This window comes from Heliconius melpomene, chromosome 8 (genome assembly GCF_056956725.1).
Source record: "Heliconius melpomene rosina isolate 202511_hmr_F chromosome 8, ASM5695672v1, whole genome shotgun sequence".
Taxonomy (NCBI): domain Eukaryota; kingdom Metazoa; phylum Arthropoda; class Insecta; order Lepidoptera; family Nymphalidae; genus Heliconius; species Heliconius melpomene.
The window spans coordinates 2953996-2967421 of record NC_140396.1 but is presented as its reverse complement, the minus strand read 5'-3'; the positions used below and the strand labels follow the sequence as shown (position 1 = coordinate 2967421).

At 30.3% G+C, this 13426-nt stretch overlaps 2 protein-coding genes across 2 annotated transcripts in view; both read left to right on the top strand.

The window, feature by feature from the left end:
• dsx (transcription factor doublesex) overlaps positions 1-9640 on the top strand; it is a 143916-nt gene extending 134276 nt beyond the window's left edge. Inside the window, exon 4 of the mRNA XM_085189664.1 lies at positions 3819-9640. The gene's annotated coding sequence lies outside the window, so the exon portion shown is untranslated. The remainder of the gene's footprint in view (positions 1-3818) is intronic.
• Positions 9641-10702: 1062 nt separating this feature from the next.
• Uxt (Uxt prefoldin-like subunit) lies at positions 10703-11597 on the top strand. Its single transcript, XM_085189574.1, has one exon. It carries the CDS (start codon positions 10847-10849, stop codon positions 11288-11290), a length of 444 nt encoding a protein of 147 aa, XP_085045700.1. The 5' UTR covers positions 10703-10846; the 3' UTR covers positions 11291-11597.
• Positions 11598-13426: the final 1829 nt, after the last annotated feature.

Sequence of the window (13426 nt, the reverse complement as noted above, 5' to 3'; positions counted from 1 at the left end):
TTAATGAAATATTATACGCCAATTTACTGAAGACTTCGAAAGGCTTATTTCCAGGGCGTTAAATGATCTTGTTTATAATTATTGTTGTTTTATCATCATCATCATCAAATCAGCCTTTTCGGGTCCACTGCTGGACATAGGCCTCTCCCAGGGTGCACCAAAGCTCCCGATCCTCCGCCTTCCGCATCCAGTCGAAGCCAGCAACCTTCTTCAGGTCGTCGGTCCATCGAGCTGGAGGGAGCTACTGTTGTTTTATATAATCTCCTATTTCTCCGTTTGTTTTTCTTTTTGTTATTATAATATTTATGTTATTGGTAGTCTTGCATCAATACTTATTATATATTTGCTTATTTATTTTATAGTCACTTTAAATTGTTCAAGTGTCCATAAAACGTAGAAATAAATAAAATATGGAAGATTATTATATAGTTTGACGTAATTGCATCGCAATACAGAAGCTCGTGTGTAGTTCTCGCGCAGTAGTTGGGTCTGCTTAGATAAAAAAATTCAAAATTACAAGATTCGCTTTATAAGAGATCGCTGTATGTCTTGCCTTATACATTTAGTTCGAGGTCCTGGAATTTCACACCAGGTATTCAGACCTCTGCTTGACCTTATATGCTGTCGAGAACATGTCGAATCGCATTAACACCTGTAAGTACAAAAAACAACAAATCCATCCAGTAGTTTTTTCATGAATCGTGAACAAGAGACAAATAGATAGACAAAAGAAGAGTCATTTTAAAGAGTTATTTTTAAATTTAATTAAGTCTCTTTTGTCTTTATAATTACAATACTATTTAAGACACTACCTGTATATAACAACTAAATGTTGCCCGTTAAGGTATAATGTTTCAAGTTTTAGACTTGCCATGTAACGACAACAGCTTTGCGTTTCCGAGCAATCTTCTAATAAAAATTGGAAATAGGTATGTGTTATATATGTAGATAGGTATAGATGATTATAAATTTATATCGATATAAATAACTAGCTGCTAATTATCGACAAGTCATCAACAAGTCTTATTTACCATTTAGAGGGATATAATATTAAAAAAATCGGTTAAGTTAGAGTCGTACTTGCACAACGAAGCCAATTTTTAGTTTTCAGAATTTTTTCTTACGTAAGTTCTTCTTGCCAAATTTCATAACTGTAGGTGCAAGGGAAGAATCCTATAGGATTCTATAGGGGCCCCTATAGGGGCTATAGGTTTTGACAATTTCTTAACACACTGCAATTATTTATATTTCATGACGCCTTTTTGAGTATATTTTGTAACTATGTATATTTATGTGTTTCTGTTTGATTTTTTGTCATTTGTTAATGTCGAAAGGCAGGAGGGGTCCTTTTTCACAGTTAAAGCTATATCGATATTAAAGTAAACCTAGTAAGGTCGGGTTCTTGTGATTGCGGCGAATGAACTTGGGAACGAAGTCGTTCCCATTAAGACACTTCCGTTCCCCACTTTCCGAATTTTGGTGGCATTGCGTGTTGAGTGGCTTCGTTACCAGAAACAAGATTTAACATGTGCGTTTAAATATGTTTAAAATATCGCCATACTCTGTGTAACCCTAGCATAAATAAATTAATAGATTTATGTCCAATCCAATTAACAAAGTTGAAACTACATAATAATTTTTTTTTTTAATTCGACAGTCGAAGCTTAGGTATATCAAGATATTTTTTTCTAGCCATTAGTCACCCGTTTTTCTCCAATCAATATATTATTATACGCAATGCGATTCAAAAATGCTAGTTTTTCTTACAAAATAATTTCGGCCTAATCGAGCGAGTGCGATCCGGGCTGCACACTCGCATCGCAACGGAGGCGGAGGGCCAACCGCAGGCCTACTTTTTATTTGGTTGTAATCCGGTTGTCATTATGCTCCCGCAGTGCATTGGCCCTGTGACCTATATACCTACTCGTACAATTACAGTTACCTCAATCCGATACAATCTATATTGACCGATGGATTGATTTATTCGATTATTTGCATAAAAACCTGATTATTTGCACAAAATAATAAAAGGCTTTATTTCTTTTTTTTTAAAGTGATTATTTATAAATGTACGTGCAACGTTCTATATTTAAATACTTTGTTTAAAATTTTTAACCGATTTCTGTAAGAAAAGGAGGTTATTAATTCGGCTGTAGGTATTTCTTTTTCCTTCGGTTCATTAAATTGCTACAAATAGTCTCGTCGTATCGGTTTCGGCGTGCTTATTGTCTTAATGTGACTCTTAATAAACATAATTAATATTTAAATGCTTATTTTAATTTCTTGTTTCTTTTTTAATTAGACAAGTTCCTTTTTTTATTCATATAAAATGAGCTGAGGTCAGCATGATTATGAGGTCAGTGGTTGCGCAGGTGCATAAATGTGTGTCTGTAAACAAACGTGTCTGTTTGTGGGTTTGATCCCCCCTCGAGGAAATGAAGTGTTTATATATATTTTCATATTCTCTGGTGTTGAGGGAAGGCGCGGCATTGACTTTCGCCACTCAACATGGCAATTGGGGGACGTTTCCTAGTGGAAATTGGGCGACGGAATGCCTTAACACTAGGTTCTCTCTGTCTAACCTGCTGTGTGAGGCATACGGCGTGAAACTTGTAAAATGAGCGTATTTTGGTAAATTCATATTTTTTCTATTTATGTTTGTTTATAATAAATGAAAGACAGGTTTTGATGGAACTCTTGGTGCGTATAAGACGTCGTATAATGAGAAAAAATCTAATTGTGTATGCAATTATAACGCGCTGCCTCCGTTGGTAAAGGTTAATGGATGTTAAGTGTGGTTAATAAAACTCTTTAAAAACATTTTAAATTGATTAATTTATCATTGTAAATTATGTAGTGCATTAGTTAGTTACACTACAAATTATTTGTTTGTTACTGTTTTTGTGTGTTTTTGGGACGCGTGAAAATATAGAATTATTGTTTTTGTGTGTTTGTATATGTCCAGTTAGACACACACAGAAATATTTTTATATATATATATATATATCAATATTTTTTTTATTATCTATATTCTTAAAAACAATAAACAATTGCTACTCGTAAATAAAGCAGAGAAATTTATGCTAACTTGAAATGTCATATATGCCATTCCATAGCGGGTGTAGTATACACCATTTAGAGCAATCGAGGAATTTCGCGTAAAAACTGAGTGGTGTGTGGGTTCCGCTGAGAAATGAACTTTTTGCTATCAAAGATAAAGTTAAATATAATAACCGCAGTCAGACGAAGAAACATTATTAGCTTTGACTACTCAGTCAACCCATATGGACTCCCATATTGTAATTTATTGTTCATATTTAGTTCTGGTTGTTTACCTCACATTGTATTACAGTATTTGATACAATCAATGTGGTAAAATACAAGTTTTTAAACAGTCGAATTCGAGACTTTACTATTCAAAGAATGCAAATAAAAATAATTAATTCCTCTGGTTAGAGTTTGGATTCTCAACCACCGCGTATACAGTCGAAGTTTGTCACGTTGTGTGACACGGTCACGGCTGAAGGAATAGGCGAAAATAGCCCGGTCCAGTTGGGGAACGGAGTGTCTTAACTCTAGGTTCCCTCTGCCTACTCTCCTGTGTGCGGGATACTGCGTGATTTTTCTTTTTCAGTTGTAGTAACAAAAATATTTAACCATAAAAAGATGAGGTCAAAGCTGGAGTCAAGCCCCCCTGAAAAATATCTTTCGATATGTCTCTCAATATATCTCTAGATAGATCCCTGTTTGTTGGATTGATTTAATACGATTAATTGATATTTTGATACATTTATTAATTTTGTTTAATTTGTTTCCAGGTGGCGCACGTGGCCGATCCCCCGTCGACCTCTACTTCTGGGGATGGTGCTTAATAGTGCTGGTTAACTCCCGAAAGACACTTTAGTATGACTTTAAACCATTAGTGTTACATTTGTATAGACGTCATGTATATTTGTGTGTTGGCGACACCGAAAAGAGTACCTTATTGCTATAATTTTAAGGCCGTATTTTATATTCTGGGCAATTATTCTTTAATAGCATCTATATGTAAGGATTAAGGCTATATTTCTTCTAAATAAGTATAAAATTATAATGAAACCGAGCAGTTTTGCAATATTTACTGAATTACCAAAATGATTGCATATTTCTGTGTCATTATCGATATTTAAGTTTAATCGAATATTTTATATAATTATTTGTGGTATTGTGATATGTACCAAAATAACGACTTCACATGTTGATACAATGTCTGTAATTTGTTTTACACCGAGGTGACACTATAAAACACCTACTTTACCCAAACCTATTGATAGAAGATTCTTATAAGCAACATATTGAAATTTCAATTCAATTTCCTAATTTTTATCTAATATTCTTATAATTCTAAGTAACAATGAAACATCGTTTATTATTAACCTTTTTTATAAATTAACAGTAATGTTTTAACTTATTTTGAATTAGTAATTGTAAAAAACCACGTAAGTGTTATAATATGTGCTATGAAGCTATAATGGCGGGCGCAGGCGTCGGGCGGAGCGATACCGGCGCCGCCCTGTACAATCCAATTACATTCAACTAGCCTCTAGGCCTCGTCAGGGTTGTCTATTCGTGCTATAAAAAATGTGCAATTGTGCAATTTGTTCTTATAGATCTCTATATGAATGCAGTTTTTCTTTAATAATTATGGTATAGTATGGTATGGTATTCCATGGATGGATGGTGTTTGGATTCTTATCATTGTTTGTATAATCTCGTTCTTATTTATACTTTTTGTCAATGTTTACTGAAAGTCGTTATTTACGGTTTTTTTTGTTGAACATTTTTTTTAAGGTCAACCCTGACAATATAATGCTAATTAAATTTAATTTATAACCTAGTTGCTAAAGCGTGCGATGATAATCGACACATTATGTCACATTTGATATCTCTGTGTATAATTTAGAAAACGGCTATGGTGTACTTAATTTTTTTTTTTTCATAAATTAAGACCATTTAGGCAAAAGGGCGTATCTGGAGATATTTTCTGGGGGGAGGAGGTGTCTGGACTTTAGCTTTGAAAAGATATATTCGTGTAAATGTTCTATTTTTTATTTTTCGGGGCAATTTTTTTGTTAAACAAAATTCTGGGGTGGGCGCGGACCGCAGGGCCCCCTCTATTCCTATCCTATTTTAAGAAAATATTCCACTTTTCGTAATTCGATGATAATTTTTATAGTAAATTATTAAATAATGTATACGTTTAATTTGTCATGTTTCGTCAGATTTGTGTTCTTGATTTTGGTGAAGCTGTGATATTGTCATTTTTACTTTTAAAACAAAATCTAGACGCTAATTTTCTTGCATTGTTTTTTAGTAACATTTTTTTCTAATAGTTTAAAATTATAATTAAAATTGACAATTATATATAGGTAACCGACTTAAAGAAAATAGAGGTTACTGATTACCCGTAAATGTATGTGAAGTCTTAAAAAAGTTCTAAAATAGTCCATCCTTTTTGCATGGCGTCCATTTAAAATTTCTATCTTTAATGTTTTAGTGAGAATTAATTTATATGGTTCGGTCCATTTGATCTCAGTTGTGTGAAAATAATAAGGTGTTCTAAATTTTAAAAAACTTATGTTAATCTTTAAAATATAAAATACAAAATATGTTTTTTTATAGTTGCTTAGAAAATACAAACGTAGAAGTTTTCATCATATCTACTGAGCTTTTGATCGCTATAAACTAAAATAACTTACCAGATGTTCTATATAACATGTTGCAATTAAAGGTAAATGAGGTTGTGCGTTCAATACCCACTCGGAGGAATAAATTATTATTTAATAATATTTTTATTTCTTTGCTCTGGCACCAAAGCAAAAACCCGACGTTGAGTTCCGTTAAATTAGGCGAAAAGTGGAGAACGGAGTGTCTTAACACTAGCCTCTGCCTATCGTGCGTGATAGAGCGTGAAAGTCGATTTCAAAATTAAATACGACACACGGCTCGACAAATCACAGGTATGACAGCTGATGTAATTTAATATGCGTTTGCTAAATAAAGGTAAAATTTAACCAAATGTGTCATTGACCCCCAACTGGCAGTGACATTGCCAAAGTTAATTAGGTACCTACGTGAACCGAGCCAAGTGGAAATTAAATTTGTATCTATTACCAAAAAATAGAACTAAAATATAATTAATATACTTTTTAATGTCAGATTTTTAATACAGAAATTGTACATGTGAACGAAGCTTAAATTGGGGTTGAATATAACATTTAAAAACCCCCAGTTTGATATTAACTTTAGCAACTTTCTCTATAGTAGCTAGTCAACGAACGTGATTTGGATATATCCAATGATTAATATTTAAAATCGACTTTTCGGCCAGTGATATTAATAAGATAACGTTATAAAAGAAATTGAAAATAAATGTTCAAATATTGTCGTCCTTTCGTAACGGCCGTCTCTGTAATCGTTTCCATGTTGTAATATAAAAGTATAAAAGTCTTATAAATGTCGTCAATTTGGTGCTTTAAATTGCTAACTCCTTTTATTTTATTATTTCTCGTCAAATCTTGTAAAAACAATCCAAACAATAAGGTGGGAAACAAAGCCAGTTTTTTACTATTTCAAAAATTTCTTCACAATGTCAGGAAGCCTGCCCGGATTGTTTTATCAGATAGGCCTTTATGGCTGTGGCATATGTTTTTCTACTTTGACGCCAAGTATATCCTGATGCTGGTAAGCGGTCGACGCTCGGTAGGTACTACGAACGTCTTGGATTTTTTTTCATTCATTCTTTCAGTATTTAACTGTTGTTGTTTAACAAAAGGAGTTGGCAATTTAAAACTTTTAGCCGACGATGTATATTTCCCTCTAAAATGTAGAATTAAAGTTATAATACTATGTAAATATTGTATAGATATCTTAATATCATGTAGGTATATGGCCAAGGTATTGAATGTTTCGTTTAAGTTTAAAATTTTAAATCTTTGTATATTGTATGAATATTGCGATAATATTAAGGATATAATTATGTTATTATTATTAATTAATGTAAGAAACTAATGACACTGTAGCTTAGTAATGGAGTTGATCTTCAATATTTCTGTAACAGTGTTATATTACCTAATATAAAATACAGCAATATTTTACGAAAAATTACTTAAACTTGTCAAGCGAAACCCTTCTGTATATAAATTACTAACATCTCTACTTTTACTGTCATTCTGTACATAAATTTAGTCGTTTACATCATTTACAATAATTTGAAAATAAAATTGTAAAAATTACATTTATTATATACATAAATTTAAAATACTTAAATTTTAAACTGAATCGGACTTGATCTTTGCATTTTTGAAGGTAAGAAATCTTAAATTAGCCTTGTAGTTTAACAATCCCGCTAACCATCTAATGAACGTTTAAATAACTAGGTTGCGTGCGCGATCCTCTTCAACAAATGCCAAAAAAGAAAGTAAGAACTAAACATACGAGCATGTAACCACTTAGTATGTATTGGGTCGGTTGGTTTCATAATAACTAATATTGTTATTGAAAACAAAGAATAAAATTGTGTCTATTTTATTTTAAATATTCAATTACGAGAATTGTAATATAAAAAAAAATATATTGATGTTTGTCCGTTTTGTAGAATCAATATGACTTTTATCTGACGATCGTAAATCCTTTTTGTCAAGTAAAAATTTCTAACTTTAGCTCTAAATGTAAATTACGAATGAATCCTAATATTTTTAAGAAATCTAAATAAACTAAGCTATATAGTCTTTAATTATAGTAATAGAATTAACTACTTCCGCCCATCGAATACATCACATTATATTTTGTGATATTCTTTATATTACTTAGTAATCGTTTCGTCCATTTTTGAGTCCATATTGTTTTTAATACCAACCTTTTTAAGTCTTTGCCGACAATTTGTCTTATCTTTTTTTCTTCCTGATGACGACTGGATTTTCAGGTTTTAAAAGAAGCAAAATGAATTTGAATAGGCGTCGTAATATCATTTTTAAAATTCCATTCGTCCTTATTCTCGAGACACAAGCCCTTTCATACATTGTCTTTTTCATACTAAAAGCCGTCTCGCATCGCCTTCAAAGATCTTGAAAAAAATGTATATTATAAATATATTTAAAATTTTGCAAGGTTATTTTGAAAAGTATTGGCAATTTGTCAAAAAATTTACAATCTCGTTTGGAAAATAAATAAATTTAAGTATCTTTTTACAATCTCTTCAGTGGTTAGTGGTTAAATATATAAAGTAAACTAAAAATTAACTTTAAATTGAAGGCGATGAGTTAATTATTACAATTACCTATAACCTTTGAATTCATAATTAGTTGTTGTGAATAAATTTATAGTCTGTGGATGCTACTTTGTTTAATAAATTATTTGTACGTAAGTACATTGTTTTTATATCGTCATTGTATTTAATAACTTCAGGTATTTATTGTTACATTTTTTTCTTCAGCGAATTTATTTTTTATTATAATACTTCTCATTGTTTAGATGTCTGTTTTACATATTACTATCTAGTTCCTTCTATCTGGCCTGCTGATATTATATGACGTTTATAGAAACAAAATAGTTTTTTAATATGAAAATTGTTCAATTTGTCATACTATTACAATGAAAATGATATAACATAAAATTAGCAATTTATGAAAAACACCACTTTCGAGGGCAGTAATCGCGACAGGTTGTGGGTTCGATTCCCACTAGATGAAACGTATATACGTTGCTCCCTCTGTTGTCAAGGCAAACGCGGCGTTAGGTTCCGCCTCTCAATACGCAATGCCACCAGAATATGGCGGAAGCGAAGCTGAAAAATAAACTTTTAAAGTTCGTATACTGTCGAATTAAATAAAATCAAAGGTTACAGAATTTTAATATTTATTTATTTTCGTTCTAAGAGTGTATTAAAAAATATAGTACGTGTATAATCGATATATCTATCTATAGTAGTATGTAATTTTTATTACGAAATCTTATATATATTTCAATATTATATTCAGATAATACTTACATAAAATAATATACAACTTGAATAACTGAATGTTATAGGTAAAAAATATTTTTTCTTTTTGAATCAATTGATGTAGTTTTTAATGTAACAAATGTTTATTTAAATTATCGTTTAATTTTAATTAAGTATGATGACGTTATAAACGGGAACATAGGTATTTCGATGTTTTATTATCTGTTCTTTTTTTATTATCTGTTATTCATATATTGTACATTTAAAATGAAAGTGGCTTTACTATTAATTTCTATAATTTTTGAATTTGTTTAAGACTAATGAAAAAAAATATATTTTATGGTAATGTTCAATAATTTTTCCAGTTAGGCCACTTTCACACTGTAGGTGCAATGTTTGTTCTTTTATAACTAATATTCTTTAACTATTTGATCTTTTTTCATAGGTATTACTTATATTTTCGGTATTGATATTAAGGATTTCCATTAACTGTAACTTTAAACATTTTACCTGTATGCTGTACAAGTTTACGTTATGTTTTTGTAATACAATTATTTGTTGTATTTATTTATAAGTAAAATAGGTTTCAGGATTTTATTTAATTATAGAACTGATGTTTATAAACTTCTTGTCAAATAAACGGTTTTCATGATCGTTCAATGAGATTTTTTATTACCTTGTCGTTGTTTTTTTTTTATTTTCAAAATAATCATTCACCAATACCACATCTTACAGGAAAAAATATTGAATCATAATTCCCCAATTAGGGACCATCTTTTTTAACTGTAGTAAGAAACAAAAATATTTTAAATTATTTTTTTTGCCAAATAAGAATCAGACCTACACATCCCTTATAAATCCTCATAAAATAAATACATCGTCAATCACATTCATTCACTTTCATCACATTCATCAACAATTAGAGATACCTTCCTATTTCATTTAACCTAATTGGCGGCTAATGACATTTAATTAATGGTATCTTTAAAATAAGAACTGGGCCGCAACAAGATCGTAAATTTATTGAGGTCGTTAATAGCGCAACTTAATACCGCAGTTTGTCTAATGATATTTACACAAAAATTATGTGAATTATAAATGTTATAAATTAAAGAAAGTGATTTATTTGATAAGCTCTATTATTTGATTTGAATTATGATTCTTCTAAAATTTGTTATTTAACTCAGTAGCGCCATCTAATAGAAATATTTGTAACTGCTTTTTCTTCTACTAACACCAATTTAATACACGTATAGCGCCATCGAGTACCACTTAATAGAACTACGAATTAGTAAAGTGACTTTTTCAATTCAAAGTTCTCCATATGTTTTCTAGGTGGCGCTGTTATTAAATATATCATTTATATTTTATATCTATTAAAAATATTAATATAACGATTAAGTTTAAATATTTAATATGCTAAATAATATTTTAATCATATTGTGAAATTTTTCATATTTTACGTTCGCGTTAGGAAAACTTTTCTAAATCTTTCTAATATCCTAATATTTCAATAGATGGCAGTCAGCAACTTAGTCTATAGCTTAAATAATTTATTTTAATTTTATTGATACATTGATCACGTTAGTATTAATGTTTTTAATAGGAAAATTTAATCACAAAACTTTCAAAGATCTTACTTTAGTATCCAGTTTAAAAATATTCTTAAGACGACTAGAATGTCAAATTCTTCATGACATCGTAACAATTTTCAAACGTCAATGTCAATGTTGATTTTATTTTGAAACCACTCACATTTTCCAAACTTATTTTCACAATTATTAAATCTAAATAAAAACTGCTTATATTACTCAAAGTGCTGTGTGAAGGAAACTATTTTGTTGAACATGTATATATAGAATTATTATGGCGAAAGTTAATATTGATGCTACGATAGCCAAATATGATCACTTCATCAATGATGTACTGAAAGAGGATCTACGCATATTGGAGTCGAAATTACAACATGTAAATGGCGAAATATCAGATCTTATACAGCAAAGACATTCTTTAAAAGTGCTTACTGATACGACTGTACACCCAAAAGGTTTCAAAACACAACTTAATATAGGTTGTAATTTTTTTATGGAAGCCTCTGTCACGGATACATCTAAATTACTTATTAATATTGGCTCAAATATATTCTTGGAATTTACTTTACCAGAAGCAAATAAATATTTAGATGCGAGAATCAAAGCTTATGAAGAAAAATCAGAAGAGCTTCGAAACAAAGCTATTGCAGTCAAAGCTCATATAAAGTTAATGTTATTTAATATAGATGAATTATACCATCAAAGTAATAAAACTTAAAATGGCTTTGTCATAAGTAAATATAATAATGGAAAAAACTTCAATAATAAAATAGGCTGAGCAGGCAAAGAGATTAAAATATTTAAATAATCTTAATCCATAGTAAATCCAGAGAGACCAGAGAGTCAATTGATACAGTTCTTGTATACCTCTTTCTTTATATCCATTGCCATCGTCCTCTAAGGGAAATACAAGTCAATCTCTGTGAAATACCAGAATGTTCAGGAAATGAGTCGCTTCTTAAGTAAATTGTATGATTTAATTATTCTTGTATGAAATAAGTGAATAAATTAACTTTTCCCAGAAACATTGCGTATATAATTATTTGATTATTTAACAATACATTTTATTATGTATAATTACAAATAATTTTCTTATTACAGTATGTAAAGAAACTGAATTTTAATCTAGTTAATACACTAAAAATATTTCATGTCAGTACATACATATAGTAGAGTAAGCAAAGAGAAGAACCTAGTGTTAATTTTTATTCCTCATTTTTCCATTGAGTTGAGGCACTGCTTGTAGAGTGTTGAAATGAAAATAAGTAGTAAAAAATTCTCATAATTTACAGCAAAGTTTCATAACATAGATATATTTACTGGCCAAAATTAATGAGGCAGAGGGAACGTAGTGTTAAGACACTGTCCCTTATTTACGGAGTTAACCTAAAATTGAAAAAAATACAGAACGAAATGTCATAAAGTTTTTTCTTTCCACCATACATATGTGGGAGACATGTGAGGAGAAAGAAATATTATAGCAATTTTGCAATAAAACGTATTGCTATTATATTTAAGTAGGCGTTCGTTAATATGTATTACGAAAAGGCATTTCGAAAATAGTACGTTTAATGATTTTTCATATATGTTTATATTTTTTTAATAAAAAAGTATATTAAATGTTAAATCTAATTTATTTTTATATATATTTTTTACGGTTTAACCAAAGATAATATATTTATATCTATAGAAAAAGACATACTTCAGCTGATATTTTAAATTATTTTTCATAGGGCAGAACTGTAGATTGGTTTAAATCAATTAAAATTAGATTGTCGCAATTAAATATCAAAATAATTACGTATATCTATACTAAGTAAGGATAATTAAAATAAGTCTTGGGCCTTTTTGTAATCTATATATATAAAATCGAAAGGTCACTCACTCATCACGAAATCTCAGAAACTACATGTGCTAGAAATCTCAAATTTTGCATAAGAGTTATTTATAGGAAGTAGGTGCCCGCTAAGACGGGAATTTGCAATATTCGACTTCTAAGGGGTTGTTTTTGGGGTCGAAAGTTTGTATGAAACTTCGTTACTACAAATGCTAGCAGTCTCAAATTTTGCATAGACGTCACTAGAACGTAGTCATGGAGACAGAAATTAATAATAACATAGTTCACGCGGGTGAAACCGCGAGCGGGCCGCTAGTGTATTATATATATAAAATTATACAAAATCAAGAGAAGAGCCACCTTTTTCTAGATTTTTAAAAAGTGACATATTTAAATAACACAAAAAACTACACCAGACTTTTGTTTCTTTCAAAAGTGTGTCACATTATAGTTGTTATAAACTTAAAACCAACCTGGATTCGAATCTTCAACTACCGCGACGAAGCACACATCCCAACTCCACCACCATAACATCACAAGCACATCTCGAGACTAATATCGTGAAGATATAAATATTTATTACACAATATGTAAGCTGAATTGACAAATTTCCTATATCAGTTACGGAGGGAGATATCTACTCGTATTTATGCGTACAGGAGTGACTTGAAGAGTGTTAAACACTGTTCAATTAGTTCTCAAGAACAGTACGAAGGGAAAACCTGCTGTTCTAAGCCTTAGCAGACGAATTAGGCTTAATTTTAATATTTTATACGTCTCAAGATGTGGACTTTCATATTCATAACACTTGGGGCCAGTGTGAATAAAATTAGCATGGAGATGATGGGTCGTGGAGTTAAAGCCGTGAGTGGTACACTCGTTACGGTGTTTACCCCTAATTGCTTAACAGTTGATTGGTTTTGAGACATTTTTTTTTTCATTTTTTTTTTCATTTTTTTTTTAATTTAAATTGGTTTCTGCGTTGGATGCCTTTCTTTTCTTTTGAATTATTGAATT